The 18,141-nt window shown below is 40.1% G+C and overlaps 1 protein-coding gene across 2 annotated transcripts in view; it reads right to left on the reverse strand.

Annotated features, from left to right (window-relative positions):
- The window catches only part of atp2a3 (ATPase sarcoplasmic/endoplasmic reticulum Ca2+ transporting 3), a 59,197-nt gene that overhangs the window by 31,410 nt on the left and 9,646 nt on the right, over positions 1-18,141 (reverse strand). For both annotated transcript variants that reach the window (XM_020612371.1, XM_020612373.1), the window contains exons 2-5: positions 12,745-12,762; positions 12,310-12,392; positions 6,951-7,055; positions 6,055-6,193 (exon numbers count right to left, since the gene is read on the reverse strand). In XM_020612371.1, coding sequence (XP_020468027.1) covers positions 6,055-6,193; positions 6,951-7,055; positions 12,310-12,392; positions 12,745-12,762 — 345 coding nt within the window. The remainder of the gene's footprint in view (positions 1-6,054; positions 6,194-6,950; positions 7,056-12,309; positions 12,393-12,744; positions 12,763-18,141) is intronic.

Genomic DNA, 18,141 nt, shown 5'->3' on the forward strand with positions numbered 1-18,141 from the left:
TGTCCTGGCTGTAGATCCTAGTGGTGTGGATCAGTGAGTTGATGTCTTGTTCACTCCTGGCATACAGCTTGATGTCATCCATGTAGAGGAGGTGGCTGATGGTTGCTCCGTTCTGTAGTCGGTATCCGTAACCACTCTTGGTTATGATCTGGCTGAGGGGGTTCAGGCCTATGCAGAACAGCAGTGGGGACAGAGCATCTCCTTGGTAGATACCGCACTTGATGTTGACTTGTGCAATTGGCTTGAAGTTGGCCTCTAGGGTTGTTTTCCACATTCCCATTGAGTTCTTGATGAAGGCTCTTAGAGTCCTGTCGATGTTGTACAGTTCCAAGCATTCCAGGATCCATGTGTGAGGCATTGAGTTATAGGCTTTCTTGTAGTCAATCCAGGCAGTGCACAGGTTGGTATGTCTGGTCTTGCAATCTCGAGTGACTATTTTATCAACCAGTAGCTGGTGTTTTGCTCCTCTGGTGTTACTACCAATTCCTTTCTGGGCGCTGCTCATGTATTGAGCCATGTGCCTGCTCATCTTAGCTGCTATGATGCCTGACAGGAGCCTGCATGTTGTGTAGAGGCAGGTTATTGGGCGGTAGCCAGATGGTACTGCTCCCTTCTGAGAGTCTTTCAGGATCAGGACTGTCCGGCCTTCAGTTAACCACTCAGGGTGGGTTCCATCCATTAGTAATTGGTTCATTTGTCTCGCCAGGTGCTCATGGAGTGAAGTTAGCTTCTTTAACCAGTAGGTGTGGATCATGTCAGGGCCTGGTGCTGTCCAGCTCTTCATATGTAGTGGGTAGAATCAATGGACAGGGAGAATTACTGCAGTGCCAAGAATCATTTATTGAACAATATTATTGAAATATGATTGTGGATGGGAAACAGGCTCACCTTGTTAGTCTTTTGTCACTCTGCAGAGAAAGTCAGGTAGTCTGGTCACTTCTCCCCCAGGGTCTTCTTGCACAACTCCGGTCCTGATCAACCCCCCTGCTACTTTTTATTCCCATTTCTCTCCGTTACATTCCTTCCTTATTAGCTCAGCCCTGCACTGTCATCTCCTTCTTTGGGGAAAACTCCTGGCCATCTGACTTCCCCCTCGAGCAGCACAGAGAAAACAGAAGGTCGCTGACTTTTCCTGGTCACACAAGCATTTTCCTATACTAACACTAGAAGTCTATTCTAATATCTATTCTAAAAGATATTTATATTTATTTAGATATTTATGTAATATATCCCATAACACATGTTAATCAAGAATATGTTAACAAAGAATTAACTACTAGACATATACTGTTTGTTTTAACCACTACACATACTTGAGACCCTCTCTTGAATGTCTGCCATTGTGATGATTACTGGGTCTTGTGCAGGGAGGTCACTGTGGTCTGCTCTCAGTTCCACCAGCCACTGGGCATTGTTGTTATGTGATGCCTCCTTCTCCCATATGCTCTTTCAGAACTGTTCAGTCTCCAGCCTTGGTGGGTCTGCTCTCATGTTATTACTCCAAGGCCTCAGGTACGGAGAGTGAGTTGTACTTCTTAGGTACCCCTTTGTTCATCACGCCTTTCTGCAATTCTGATAGCTGGCTAACTTCTCTCCTTGCCGCTTTGATCTTGGTCTCCAACTTCCTTCTCCATGGAGGATACTGCTCCTTATGGCCTTTGTTGAACTTATAGCCAAGCATCTCAGGGATGACGGTTGCTGCGGTGTATATGAGCTTGTTGGTCTCAGTGATGGTCGTAGTAGAGATTGTTCTTAGTGCTGTATTCACATCTTCTATTGGTAACCGGCCAGAGAGGTCCCAGGTGTCCATCTTGCTCATGATCTTCAATCTCAGGTCAGCTGCTCTTGAATTAAGCTCATCTGAGCTTGTTATTGGGGCTTGGTACCCAATCTCCGATTGTGGGGGTGATGATGATGATATCTCCCCCCCCCTTGCTGGAGCATTTGTGTTGCACCTCATCAATCTCTAGCTTTGATAGCAGGTGCTTCCTGCGAATGTTAGAGCACTGAGCTACTAGTTGTTTAGATGTTGGTTTTCGAAGTATCCACAGGTCCCACAGTAACCCCTCACACTGGGGTTACTTGTATAGTAGCATTCCAATAGTTCCCTGTTCTCATCTTTTCTCCATGAATGTCTTGTTCCAGTAGCCCACTTCTCATTAGGTTGCCCTGGTTCCTCAACACCTGACGCGGACCTTGTTGACCCAGGCGATGTCCAAGCCGGTGTGACTCTTATTCTTCCCACTCTAACGACACAGGCTGGATATTGACCATGTCCTGACCGGGCTATGAACCCCCAACCTTCCGTACCAAAGTCAGTGGTGTTAGTCACTGAGAGCTCTCTCTCTCTCTCATATATATGTATGTGTGTGTGCGCGTGTGTGTGTGTGTGTGCGCATAACACCCAATAAACACAATGTCAGCACATCTCAAGGTGTAACAAGCACCGTGCATGCACATAAGACAGGGGCGCATCATAATAAGGTCAAAGCGCACATTACCTAGCGATGATGATTTGACTGTTGACCACAGACCTGGTTTGTGCTGGTCAGTTGTCCAGTCACTTTGTGTACCCTCATATTACCGATGCACACACAATTTTCATACAGATACCCCTGCCGGCGTGAGGTCTGCACACTGCTGCTGGGTGAAAAGGCAATGTGATGCTTATGAAAACGGTAATTGTGCAGGTAGAAAATTAGGGAACAGACGCGCTACCCGCGCCATACACCATGGTTTGCTGCAAGATAGGACCATAATCTAAAAATAGCTAACATAATTACAACAAAATTACCACAAAACAAGGCCTCCCAGTAAATGAACTGTGACTTTTTAACATGAAAATTTTGGACATTTGGATTAATTTTTGCTTTTCCTCACTTGTGCACTGAAAGACACTCAAGAGGCAATGTCTCTTCTGGATGAGCACACTTCACTGTGAAAACCTTTCAGGCTCATAAATTTGAGTGTTCATCTCTTGATATTTCTCCATTTATCTCTTAACTCCATCATCTCCTATTGACATTTGCTCAATGTTTGGAGACTCTAGGGGGATTTTTTCCATTTCCTGATAGGGCACAGATGATGAGAAAGAAATGAAGAGGACACACTGTGTGTAGCTGAATAGCCTATACTTCAATTTCTGTATTTCTCTACATTTCTCCACCTGACACCCATAGGTTGTGAGAGGTAGAGGGGGAGAGAGGCATGCACTGTTTTTGTGTGGGAGATGGCTGGGGGCAGCTTCATTGCAGCAGGATGGGCCAAGGGCAGAAAAGAGAGGCTCTTCAAATGCCTACCAACAGACTCCTGCTCCCCTATCAAACCTTCACTTTCTGCCATGGCCTCCCACAGACACAGTTCATCTGCTGGAAGAAAATTTTAAATCCTAATAGAGCCACATTGAGTTCAGATAATAATTATTTTAAATATTCTAAATATCAGAAATGTGCCTGTCTCTCATTGTGAGAGCTGTGAGTATAAAAAAAAAAAAAACACTAAAATTATCATAGTACTCCAGTACTCTATTAACGACTAAATTGAAACAATTCTAACACATGAAACTGATCTAAACAACTGAGCAGTAAACTGGCATGGACAGTACGAGTTCTTTTCCATTTGGCAAAACTGGACCACAAAACAAAATCTAAAAAATAGACTGGCAAAGAGGTCTTCATTCACATGCAAGATACCTGTGATTCGTTACTGGATATAGCTCAGTGTAGGTTTCCATTTCTTCATGTCCTGTCTACACTCCAGGAGTTCCTGACAATCTGACCACCACAGTCAGTCCATTTCAAAAAAACCAAGGAAAGTTCCAGTGGAGGCACAAATCACAACTGTGTCATAAATCATGGCTGGCATCTCTGGAGTATACCTACTGTACAAGAAAGCGGGCAGCAGTGATGGAAACTTGAGTAAAAATATTAGGCATTTGCAGTCAAGCGTGCCCTTTTTCTGAGACCTCCGTACAGTTTATTTTACCCCCTAAAATCAAGTTCCCATGGAACTTCCACCGACTAATCTAAAGTACAGGAAAGCCTCGGAAATCAATGGAGGAAAGGAAAATCATCATTTATTTTCTTTGTCACAATAACCCTACCTTTTTCAGTCAGAAGTGTGTGCTTGAATATCCCTGACAGACATTTTCTAAGTGAGCAGAGTGTGTGGTGCAGTACCTACCTCAGCTGTTTACTTCTGTTTAGAACTGCTTAGCAACAAGAATATATCTGACAGCACAGGGCGCAGAATATATTTTACAAAAATGTAGCAGGGTGCATGACACCAATATCTAAGTCTAAGTTTTGATACTAAATTCTTTACTTGAACTGGAAGTCCAGCCTTGCCATCAACAAAGCTTCACACTTGGAACTAGATCCAGCCATCTCTACTGGCTGCAAAAAGTATTCTCACCTTCTATTCCACTTACAGCACAAAAGGAAAATTGTTGTTAAAAATGTTTTCTTTCTAATATAATGTAGACTGAGCACAAAAAATATGGATGGATCCATAGAAAGATAGATAAAATGACCTTAATGTGGCTTTACTGTCCATCGTGTTTAAACTGCAGTTTAAGGTCTAATTCTCAACTTCTCTAATTTTATTTCATGTTATTTCACCTATTTATTTTCAGGGACAGTGCTCACTGATCTACAGAAGAAAAGCTGTAACCTAGCTGTAACCAACTACTCTTGATGGCAAAAAAAGGCGCCCTAAAAATAGCAAAAAACTACACTGAACATAAAAGTCAATGGTGTTGCATTGGTCACCAACTGGCAGCGGCTGACATTCAGCAGTAATATTCAAACCCTTTGTACAGATAGTTCATTTATAGTCATATCTGTGCACCCTCCACACCGTCATCAAAGCTGTAGGTAAATCTGAGTGACACAAAGCTGAACTGAGCATTGTGTGTTGTCATAGTGACACCGTCAGCGTTGACAGTGATGGTGATGGTGATGGTGGTGGTGGATGGGGGCTGAGTCAAGTCATTTCAGTGCTTGCTACTTGTGTGGGCTTGTCTGCGTCTGCTGTGATCGAGGACACTAGCTTTAACAAGCCCAAATTCCAAGGGCGTGCTAGCTGTCACATAAACACATGAGTTGTATTTCCCATGCAAGTAATATAAACATGACTCTCTCTAAATAGCAAGAGAAATATTTTAGTGAATTTAAGTTCAATTTATAAAAAGTGTAACACTGACTTGCCAGTGGGGGAGAAACCTCAGTGATAGTTACTAGGATGTATATTTTAATTAGCATTTTTTAAACCTTGTACTGAACTCTAAGGCTGCAGTGTAGTCAATGCAGCATGTGTAATCCCTCTCCTTGACCCTTCGTGCTGTGATTATGAATGAGTGCTCTGATCTCTCACACACATCCTGAGCTCTGCCTCCTTTCCTACACATCACACCAAGCTGTCTGAGACAAATTGCTAGCCATGAAAAACCAGTCATGTTGGTGATCTCCTTGGTGCTGCGTGTGTGTGTGTGTGTGCTTTTACATTAACTCTGGCATACACAGATGTTCTGGAACTAGAGTGACAACAAGACTATTTTTAGCTGAGGCTGCCCACACATGGGTGAATTTACAGCAGGGGAACTGTGTGCCTGTAACGTGGGGGAGTGTGAGTGAGGAGCTGACAAACATGCAGCAGTGTCCAGGTGCTGAGACTGAGAGCATGGAAAGCAAAGGGAAAGCTGTGGAAAATTAAACTAGGCCTTAAATACAAGGGGTGACCACAACCACTTACACAGAACTTCTCTCTCTCAAACACATGCACATAAACAGACACAACTGGATAGCAGCCCTGGCACCTGCACATCCAGAGAAAAGACGCTTATGTAATCTAGTTTGAGATATTCCACTAGCATTTCCAGACTTATCAATGGGTAGCAAAGGCTGTGTGAGCATGTGTTTCTGTACAAGCCAGTGACAGCGGTAGCATACAGCTACAGCTGGGTGACAGCAGTAAGAGTCCTCTGGAGGTAGACAAAGCACAAAACAGTCTCAGCGAGTGACAGGAGGAGTTTGGCTGGTTGCAGCCGCAGCTTACCTGCCACCTCTACTATGTCTCCTGGGACGATGTCTCTGGCTTTGATCCTCTGTACAGCGTTGCGGTTCATGCGGTACACCTTTCCCATCTCAGGTTCATACTCTTTCAGAGCCTCTATGGCATTCTCAGCATTCCGCTCCTATGTGGACAGTGTGCCAGAAAATGGGAAAGAAAAAAGTCATGCCAAGGACAATTCTTTCATTTTTTGGTAAATTAATGGTTTACAATTATTTTAAGTTAAATCTCTCAAGCCATGCAAGGCAAACACACTGCTTTTGATAATGACATCCTTTTTAAATACCAGTGTGAAGAGCAATCTTGGTCATTGTTTAAACTGTGATCCATTTGTTACACCTTAAAATCAAGCGAGCATAGCCACAGTGCAGTGCAACACGTTGTCTTTTCCACTGCACTGTGGCTGATGGACAGTGTGCCTCATCAAAACTCCTGCTCCCTTTTCCATACAACTGAGAGAGCATTTTGCATGAGCTTCGTGGTTTCCTTATGCTTTGACTTGACGCAGAGTTTCGACTGTTGTAGTGTCAACAGTCTTGTCCCACTGCAGTGTGCTATTTGAACATGCAGATGTTAATATATAGTGTCACTTTGAATACAGCACATAGACAAAATGACAGCTGGTGGAGAGACTTTTTCTTTTCTTTATGATCTGTTTAGCCATTGTTAGGATAAGGAGGATAGGGGGGGTTCAGTGTCTTGCCCAAGGACACTTCGACATGTGGACTGCAGGCACCAAGATTCGAACCTTCCGGTTGGGAGATGGCTACTCTAGCCACCGCACTGTCGCCTCCCCCAGGGTGAACACCGTTTGGAAAAAAAAAAACATGTTCATGCACATTTAACACAGATACTCGGGATGAAGAGTTACTCTTTCTCACCTGCCAGACCCCAATAACAGCGTTGGCGATTAGGATAAGAAGAATAACAACAGGCTCAACAAAGGCAGTGGTTGTCTCCTCTCCCTCCTCAAACAGAGCCAGCACCTACATGAGCATACAGCACACATGAAAGCAGACATTTAATACTGCAACTCCTTTTGTCCTGAGTTAGCTCAAATACATTAGCAAGAAGAGCAACTGCTCTAAAACATGCTTGGGAAGACAAATGGTGAAATGGTGGCGCAGAGAGACTTCTCAGTTCTAGTAACTGTGTGTTGCTATGCTGTCAGCATTGCTCAGAATTGGTTAATACTACGAATGGGAGAAAGTGGACATTTCAACCATTTACTCATAAATGTTAGCTTTCTATTTCAACTTCTTGTTCATTACTTTTAGCAATTTCAGCAGTTTATTCCATATTTTTAATTTATTTCAACCATTTATCCATTACCTTAAGTTTTTTCCCCAAGCACTTATCTACAACATTTACACATTTGAACAGGTGCTGCACTACTTTTAGCTATCTGTGCAAACTGTTTGTTCATTACTTTTAGCTAAATGTTTAGACCACTCTGGTCGCTTATTAACTTTGTCATACACTCTTACTGCAATGGATTGTGTTCAAGAATTCGGTTGATTTTCTTTTAAATCAAATTGTAATTTCAATTTCTATATACATCTTAGCAACTGCATGATTACAGGCCTGTCCTGTGCAGTAACAAACCATCTAGACTGACAATAACTGCAAGTGTAAGCTACTGCAGAGCACTATCGGAACAGGGAAACATTTTGAACAGTTGTTGTACTGTAGGTTTGGTTTTTTTTTTGGCTATTTCATTCCTACTCAGAAAATGGTCAAACTAAATTAAAACAAATGAAGGGGAGAACTGTTGCCCAGAGCAGCAATGGTGCCTAAAATGACAAGGGCAATAAAAATAAATAATTAGATCAGTGTGGTAATAAAATCAGCAGGGCTACACAGAATGAACTGGGCTAATATGAAATAATGTTATTCTTATGAAGCCCAGTTTTGCAGTACCACATTTTGTAGCACAGAGCAGATCCAGGACACCAAAGCTTTTGAACGTCAAAAAACACACACATAATCAACATTTACATAAGGATCTTGTGGGATCTACTTCTTTCTGTAGTGTAGTGTCTGTGTATATAACCATGAGTCATGAGAGGTCTGACTGACAAGACAGTCAATAGCTAAAATCTGAGACTAATACATTTTAATAATAATGTGTGCTCATTTATGTGCAAGACAGAGACATGGATTTAGAACGTCCACCAAATCTTAATTTAGTTGCCAGTCAAAGATCCATGCAGATTTAAAATAATTTTGTTAAGGAACTTTGACATGATCTCACAGTATCTGTCTCTTGAGATGATATGCAGAAGATATTTAATAATTCAAAAGAAGTGTGCTGGAATGTCAGTGACTGAATTTTGAGATACTGCAAGGACTGGCTATAATAAAAACTTCACAAAGACAAGAAATTACCTACGTTACTATAATTTAGCTACATACATATACAGTATAATGTCAGAGATGGCAGTTATTCTATGTTACCTGTTACAATATGCAGCAAAGAACATCATTAGGAGATCATGACAGAAAAAGCTCCCCTGTGCAACACAGAAATGACTTGTTGTTTCCATCACTTTATAAATGCCAGGTATTGAAAATGAAATAAAAGGCGCAACAAAAGTAGCAGAGAGATGCCAGGTATTGAAAATGAAATAAAAGCCGCAACAAAAGTAGCAGAGAGGAAGAAGGAGACATGTGGATCTATGCTTTGATGATCTGATGAGGCTTATCAAATCATAAAAGAATACATTCTCTGCAGAGTATTGAGCAATGAGTGTACATCATGGAAGCCTGAATGTGGTCAATAGCTCATCATTCCCAGTCATGTGGGCTGGTAAATCTCCCTCCTGACTGAGACTGTCCAGTCCTCTCAGTAGACAGATTCACACAGTCAGCACATATTCAGAGAGAAGGCTGAAAAACTTTCATGTTGAACGAAGTTCAGATGGAGAGATGAGTAGAGTTTCTTTTGAGTTTTACAGTTTATTGGGGGAATGTGGTGTAGCTTGTCTGCAGTTGTTAACTGGACACAAAATAGACACAAAATGAAGCTTGTTTTCAACATTTGGTTTTGAAATCAAAGTGTCATTACCAAAATAAACCTCTCTTCACAATTTTAAACACTGCACTCTTCACACCCCACATGCATAACTGAACATTGGGACACATGCTGACAGATGGCCCATTCTATCCTAACGTCTCCAGAGTTTGGGAACACCACATGGTGCTCAGTAAACTAGAAAAAAAAATAGAATTCATATCAGATTGATCACAAAAACAACAAGGTCAACAATTAAAAATGGATATGTTTGGAATCCAATTCAACTGTCACTAAACTTTTCAAGTCCCTTTCTGTACTGTCTTAGACTCCCCAGCATTCATTCAATATTGTGTACTGTTGTGATGCAGAAAAACAAATGGAAGATCAGCACTCTTTCTTCCTAGAATTGAAAGGGGGAAATACATTGATTGTTTCTGGTGGCTATAGTGTGGCTCTGCTTAACCTGATACTCCTTTGACTCCTATGAGGAAGTTGGATGACTACGCTTCAGCAATACGCTTCAGCAAAACAAAAATAGATAAATAACAAAAATATAAATGTGTGTGCACATTTTAATATCTGAAAAACCCTGAAAAATACATCTTGTGCTTTTTCGTTTCCAGGAATTTGTTCTAATAATCAAATAACAATGAACAAATCTGGCCGTATGTTTGGAAATCTGCTGGCTGCCTTAAATACAAACACTTCTCTGAGACATGTAAGCCAAAGTAAGGTTCACAATAACCTGGCCAATTTAAATCCAAAGAAATCTATAGTGTGTGAAGATAATTCTGATGCTTTTCTTTAATGCCTCAGCGCCCACTTTCTTGCTGCACCTCTAACCAGCATCTGTAGTATGTCATTTGTGTTTGGAGTAAACTGAACTGTGATTGTTTCTGGAAACAAAAAACATGTTACAGCCTCAGCAGTCAGGATTAAGATCATGTCATAGCACAACAGCTGTAATATGTGTACTAAATGGCCATTAATCAACTGTTAAACTGTTAAAAACTGTTGTTTTTATAGATCTATCTCGTGCATCAATTTTTTAGGGTTTAATTTAAAAGATGTTTTTGTGAGGATAATGTTGTGAAGACTATATATAAATAACTATGAAATGGTTTTTGACCATCTTTCTGATAGAACTCGGGCAGTAGTTTCATTTGGTTTAAAATCAAGTGCTCCTAAAGTAAGTGTAGGTGTTCCACAAGGGTCAATTCTTGGTCCTCTTTTATTTTTTTCTTCCCATTATATATACACTTATATACTTTATACTTGTTCAGTTATTATTAGATATGATCAATTTTTGCACTATTGTTAACTTCATAAGTTTTTATAGTATGCTGTATGTAAATTCTTGCACAACTGTTCTGCCACTTCACAAATTTGCACTATATTTGCATTACTGCTAATACTACAGATCACTTGCACTGCTGAACTTGTTCTTTTGGTCTTATGGAATATACTGTATGTTATACTGTGCTTGGCATACTGCTAAAATAACTGAATGAGTATTTGTAATCACCATACCCACTTTTATGCACAACTAGTCTATTGCTGTATATTTTTAATGTTGTATATTTTAATACTGTGCTGAGCCAATGCAACAAAATGTCGTTCTGTGTACACTTGTATATCTGAATGACAATAAAGTCTAAGTCTAAGTCTACTGCGTATATACATACCTATACCTCTACCTTAATGCCTCTTGACTTTGTGTATCACAGTGCACTGCACATTATCACAAAAGATATATTCTTCACTCACCATTGCGTCTTATCTGAAAAGGTGGGTCAGTCCTTCTTAAGTGACAGAAGGAAATTGGACTGCATGCTATTTATCTATAAGCCTCAAGTGCAAAAATACCTCTGCTTACTGGTTGCTTATAAACTTAATATGCAACAATGTCAGGTTACAAGATACTTTAATATTAGCTGTGCCTCATGTTCAGACTGAACATAGTATGTGAACTGGTTTCTCATACTATGCTCCATACAAAATTGGATAAGCTGCAGGAACTGAAATCTTCACTAAGGATTTTAAAAGACTATATTTAAGTATTTACAATTGAACTTACAATTGCTTTCTTAATGTAAAACTGTTGTAAAATGCACTACATGTGTTAAATGTTCTGTGTATGTCTATAATTATACAGTCTGTGCTTTTCTTGTACACAGGTCTCTCTTTAAAAAGAGGTCACCATATCAAAGGCACCTGTTTAAATTATGATTTAAAAATTACAGTATATACAGTAGGCTGATCCGTAACAAGCTTCATCCTTGTGTCATGCAGGTTAATAATCTCAATTTGAATTTGTTCAAAATAACAGCCCAATGAGTACCAGGTTAAGGTTTAACTTTCACTGGATACATACAAAACTGTGAGCAAACAACTACAAGGAACTATAAAAACTGAATTTATCAACAGACAAGCTCTGACATCTGTGTGTAAAGGAAGGTGCACTGGAGTGTAACATATTTTTAATTTCAAGTCAGATCAGACCAAAAAGAGCATTTTTTTAGTTACTGAACTAAAGCCACTCTAGGCATCGATGACATTGTAAAGCAGAAGGGTCTGTGCAGCAGTGGAACAGGGGCAACGCTCCACTGTAAACAACCCTTTTAAAGTAAGGAAAGTCTGATTTACATGAAGAAAAGTGAGCCCCACTCCAAAGTGCTGCAGTTACAACACACACCTGCACTCTGAGCCTCTCACTAACATGGGGAACAGTTAGAGAAGACAGACTGTGTCATATACATTTTTACAGAAATGATCCTCTTTTCAGAAATAGCAACAGCAACACTAGGAAGGTGTTTTAATAGATGGAAAACGTTACTGTGCAATCAGGATTCCCCCACTCCACCCATCTTCCAACCTGCACCACCCTCAAACTGCAATCAGGATGACAGTTTGAGGTTCCGCAGCAAATGAGGTTTTGATTAATCGTTTTGTTTCAACTAAAGTGCCCTGCTTGTTCCCCTCTCTGAAACCATATCAACACTGGGTAGAAATGCCTGTAATACACAAGTTTCCACATGAAAAGGGACCACAAACTAGGCTGAGCAACGTTCAAGGAGGAGAAAAAAACTGCCTAAAGCTAATGGGGCAGTCTATTAGGTTGCATATTCCTGGCCAACGTCCAATTTGGGATATATATGACACTCAAGATGGAGAACAAATACAGTGAGACCCGCTGGCAGTTTAATTAGTTGGGTTGTACTTACAAAGGAGACGCAGGCAGCTAGCAGCAAGATCCTGACAAGGAGGTCTTCAAATTGTTCCACTACCAGCTCCCACAGGGACTTGCCTGAAATATCCATTGACAGATGTTCATCATACCCCATTATGCATCACCTTTCATTTAAAGTTTGTCAGTCACAAGGACTCAACGTGTGTTTTTATACTTAAAGTTGCAAAGGACCTGTATGATATGTTGACACTAGCTTGATCTAGAACTTTGACACTAGCAACTTTAGAGCAAGACAGTCCCTGTGTACAGAGAAAAGCTGTGATGTATGTACATTGGTGGGAAGTTGCAGAAGTGTACACTCCCAATGTTTACCTCTCAGTCTACAGAAAAGAAAAGATCCTGGCTTAAGACACTTAATCAGGTAGTAAAGGGAGGAGGACTTGAACTTGCTGGAAAAATCAATATTTACCTTCTTCAGTCGGGAGCTCTGTAGATGTCACACCAAGCAGTTGTAAAGGAATCAAATTGGCAGGCCAGGGAGAAAGAGAGAGAGAGAGAGAGAGAGAGAGAGAGAGAGATGAGAAGGTGGGGTTGGGGAGAAGAAAGACAAAGAGCAGTTAACACATTTGATTAACTCAGCCTGACTTTGAAATACATAGACACATAGAAATAGCTCAGCAGAATCGTTCTGCTTGATTATGATGATTAAATCCTATGTGTTTTTTTTTTCAAGTTGAGCATTATTGTCTGCAGTCATATTGCTACTGGCTTAAATAACTACGGATCCAACTCTAAAATCGTCAAACAGTCCAAAACAGAACAATATTTAGTTTAATAGCACAGAAGAAAACCAAAAATTATTCCTATTTGAGAGACTGGAAGCTGGAAGCAAAAAAGATAATTGATTACAGAAAAGTTAGCAATATTTCTGTCAGTCAAAATAGTTTCAAGTTTAAAATGTTCATGATCCAGGGTCCCATAGCCAGTGGTGTATGTAAGAACATTTAATCAAGTACTGTAGCATAGCACAGTTTTGATGTACTTGTTAACTCAAGTATGTCCATTTTATACTGTTCTATGCTTCTACTCTATTAATACTACATTTCAGAATGAAATGTTGTAATGTACATTATATTTATTTGATCACTTTAGTTACTAAAAATTTTGCAGATTCAGATGAATAATTTGTGTATAATTAACAATGAAATTATGATGTATTATCATAGGTTATGAAAAGATCCATGGGGAAATTCCCAAGCTACCCACCAGTAAAGGAACTTTATAATTAGCCCCATCTTTAGCTGCAACATTAAAATACTGTATGGATTTGTAATATTAATCATACATTATTCTGAATAGGCCATTCTGTAGGAGTACTTACCTTTGCTACTTTAAGTATATTTTGACGCAACACATAGAACTTTTAGTAAAGTAACACTTTGTTACAAGTCAAAGTCATGCATTCAGAGTATTTCTATAGTGTGATCCTGCTACTTTTACCCGAGTCTGTGTACCGCCACTGCCCATAACATTCAGTTTATCTAAAGGAAATCATTGTCTGTTTCTGAACAGGCCACGACACTACTGTGTTGCTTAAAGTGTTTTTATGTGGTTGCTACTGTACTGGTCATCATTTTATACACAAACATACTCAAAAAGCCCCACATGACATCATCTTGAAACATACACCCACACACCAAAACATACTGCTGAAATGAATTACAGTGCCTTGCAAAAGTATTCATACCCCTTGAATTTTTCCACATTTTGTCACATTACAACCACAAACTTAAATATATTTTATTGGGATTTTGTGTGATAGACCAACACAAAGTATCACATAATTGTGAAATGGAAGGAAAATGATACGTGGTGTTCAAGATTTTTTACAAGTAAAAAAAACTGGAGCTACTTTGCAAAGACGAAGGGCAAAAATTTCAGTCTCTAGATGTGCAAAGCTGGTAGAGACATACCCCAAAGGACTTGCATTTGTAATTGCAGCGAAAGGTGCTTCAACAAAGTATTGACTCAAGGGGGCTGAATACATATGCATGCCACACTTTTCAGATTTTTATTTGTAAAAAATCTTGAACACCACGTATCATTTTCCTTCCATTTCACAATTATGTGATACTTTGTGTTGGTCTATCACACAAAATCCCAATAAAATACATTTAAGTTTGTGGTTGTAATGTGAAAAAAGGGGAAAAATTTAAGGGGTATGAATACTTTTGCAAGGCACTGTAAATAGTTGATTGATCAATTGTCAGATTATCAACAACAGCAAATTAAACGGCTACAATTGAGATAATTCATTCTCAAGTAATTTACAAGGCAAACATAAACATTTGTTTGTTCCAGTTTGTCAAATTTGGTAGATTTTTTTTAAATACATTTTATAAATTGAATGTGTTTGGATGCTAATTACACAAAAGCAATCTGAAGACCTCACTTTAGGCTCTGGGGACTTTTAAAAACATTTCAATAACTGTTAACTGAAAAGATGACACAATAATGAGAAATACTCAATGGGTGGAGTTCAAACTGAAATGAAGGTCACCTTTGTTAACTTGTCCAGGCAACAACAGAAAAGTTGGGGTTATGATAAATTTTCAGTTGTATAGTCCTGTCTGTTAGAATTACAGACCACTGTGCAATGTTTTGGTGTCTAATAAGCTTTAAACACATAAATCCAATATCCATCGTTACATGTAACAACACCCCACCACCACTGCAGTCCCCTGCTTTTTTTTTTCCCATACAGGGCAAATGTCTGGGTGAAGATGGCTTTAATCGGGACTGTGGTGATGTCATTGACATTCATACAGTATGAAAGCCTCCGTCTCTAAATTGCTTTGGCTCACTTCTTAGCAGTCAATGCATAGAGTCTGCTTTCTGCACTAACCCCCTTTTTGCATCAATATGCTGGTACACGCCCACCAAAGAAATCCAATAATAAAAACAAGTTGCTCTTTTCTTCCACGTCATCTTGCTATTTTTCATCTGTCATTTGCAAAGAAAAGTTGCAATTTACATGTTCGCATGTAAAGAGACAAGCCGAAGCATCTTAGCCACTCTTACTTGATTAACACAACACAAACACCCACCACACAAATGAGTCACTGGTGTGAGTGGAAAACACATCACTCATACTCTAGAAAGCATCACAGTGACAAGTACTGTTGATCAGTGTCACCACAATGACACAAAGGCATGCTTAGTAAGTGCATGTGTCAGGTCCTCATCAAGTCTGAACAGGTCCAATGTATCAGACAACCTCCATCATATAAATATGTGATGAAAACAACATCTGAATGACTTAGTTTCTGCTCAGTTTTGTTAATTATTGTGTCATCAAGTCTTTGTTTTGTCTTGACGTCTTCTGGAAAAACAGATTTTCATACATCCTGACAATGAAGGAAATATATATTTTTCAATCAAAGAATCATGCCTCTCCAACACATTATTATTCCTTAATCTACAGTATATCACCTAAGAAAAGCTTATGTACATTATGAAATTCATACAGCTTGAATTACAGAGTGCATTACCAAAATGCCTGGGGAAAAGCAGCTATATTTGGTAGGCAGTGGGCTGTGGCCCTAAACGGCAGCAGTGGAAACCTTGTGTTCTGTTGCATGTTTTGACCAGACCACAGTACACAAGTATCAAATGTGACTGCATGGAGAGAAGGGCTGGAGGAGGAATGACTATGACGTGAGCCTGCAGCCTTCTTCCAAAAATATAAACCATGCATACACTCCTATTCCACATGCCACTGGCAGGAAGAAAAATTACTTCACACTTCTGGAGTCATTTAAAATCAAATGCGTTTTCAGTAGTCAAGAGACAACGAAAGAAATTTGGATATTCTTCAAGGTTTGCCCAGTGAAAAATGTTGATAATTTCAGGGGGAATAACTTTCTTGATTTGGTTTGTCATAAAACCAGAGCAAGCAAAACTGATTGTTGCACAGCAAACAGGCCATTAAAGGACAAATTTTTTAACAAGAAAAAATTATTATTAAAGCTAAGAACTCTGATTTGGTAGTGTCTCTAGTCAAACCTCCAAAAGATCAGAAAACAGACTTCCTGGGAAGACTGACCCTTGTGTTGCCTGTCTAATAATAGCCAATGAGTTGTTATGAATAAACTTGCTGTTTGGAGGGGTTTCAGCACTGAGGCTGGACACAGTTGAACTCACAGGGGACTTCTGGCTACACTCTGCTAACAGCAGCAGAAATGGAAAAAAAGTGAGTTCTGTTTTATTCCATGCTCCACCAGTCTGACACACACTCATTCTTACTGTGCCTCCCTGGTTGTATAATGTTATTATGGCAGACAGACTGGCTGCGACTCAAGGGCTGGAGACAAAGACAGATTGACTGTAAGAACAAGACAGACAAAGGGGAAAGAGAGAGCGAGACAGGAGGGAGGGAAGGGCTGGAGGTGTTGACTGGGGTTCCCCGGCTTCCCTCTGCTGAGGATTCCCTCACAGTCATCCGGGCTGTGTCAACCCAAGGCTTGCCCAGGCACATTCCTGAATACTGACTTCACTTCTCTCTCTCTCTTTCCACTTCCCCACAGCACCTCCCCACCTCACTAGTCCTCCCTCCCAGCCCAGACGATGAATAAAATAGCTTGTTTACGAGCAGCAGAAGGGTGAGCAGTGCCAAGCAGTGGGGAAACACTTCCTGGTGACGGTTTGCCGACAATAGCAGGGAGCTGGTTTCTGTGTCCAGAGAGTTTGGAAGCAAAGTAGCAAGCTGGCTATGGACAATATCTAACTGCAGAAAATAGGACCCCCAGTGAACATCACATCTGAATGTGGTTAAGCAGTATTAACAAGCTAGAGTTTGACTTGACTTGTGTAAACTACAAAGATGATAAAGTTTTCAGCAGTTACTATGGCAACTTGACTGATGATGGCTCTTTGAAAATGAGCATTTCACAAAGTAATGCGCTGGGATCTGTCAAAATTTACCAAGAATAACTGTTATGCAATCAGCAGGTCCTTGATACAGCACGCTCTGACTGCAGACATCAAATCCCACACATTCTAATGTGAACGAGCTCATTTCTGGCCTCCGCAGGCTGCTGATACACAGTTAGCATGAGTGGTAAAGTAGCATGCAGGCAAGCAGGTACACATCCCAGTAAAGAGCTGATAATCAGCGAGGAGACATAGGAAGGCTGGTTGCATGAAGGTACACTTGTGCTGCTTCAGTAAATGGCTTCAGCTACGTGATGCCACTCAGTCCAATAAACATGAAAAGGTAAAACAGGCCTATAAATATCATAATGGTAACCCAGGTCCACTATACAGTAGCTTCCTATAAAGTATTCGCCCACCGGAAAAAGTCTAAATGCATTAACCATATCAAATGTAAATTATAAATGTACCCTAGTCTCCTCTCTCTGTATTATCTCGCTGCACACAGGGAAGAGACGTCCCCAGCCTGAAAAGTCAGTGTTGTCTTCATTTACATAAATGTCAATGGAGGGATTCCCTTCTCTGAGAAAGTCATATACAGTGGGTGAGATTCAACACCTGTCTTTAGGTATTCCACCATCCTCTGAGAAGGCAAGTAGAATTTCCCAAAATTGTCAGAATAAATGCTGAACATTTTCAAAAGTATGAAAGTTGTAAAAAACCTTGACTATACACCAAAATGTCCTGAAAAAACTGAACATTTTGATACTAGAATGGCTTTTCTAGCTGAAAGTATACTGAACTTATTAAGATGTGAACATTTTCCTATTGGTCCCCGCAAAGTAGGTAAAACAAGTGTGTGTGTGTGTGTGTGTGTGTGTGTGTGTGTGTGTGTGTGTGTGTGTGTGTGTGTGTGTGTGAGAGAGAGAGAGAG

This window comes from Monopterus albus, unplaced genomic scaffold (assembly GCF_001952655.1).
Source record: "Monopterus albus unplaced genomic scaffold, M_albus_1.0 scaffold124.1, whole genome shotgun sequence".
Classification (NCBI taxonomy): domain Eukaryota; kingdom Metazoa; phylum Chordata; class Actinopteri; order Synbranchiformes; family Synbranchidae; genus Monopterus; species Monopterus albus.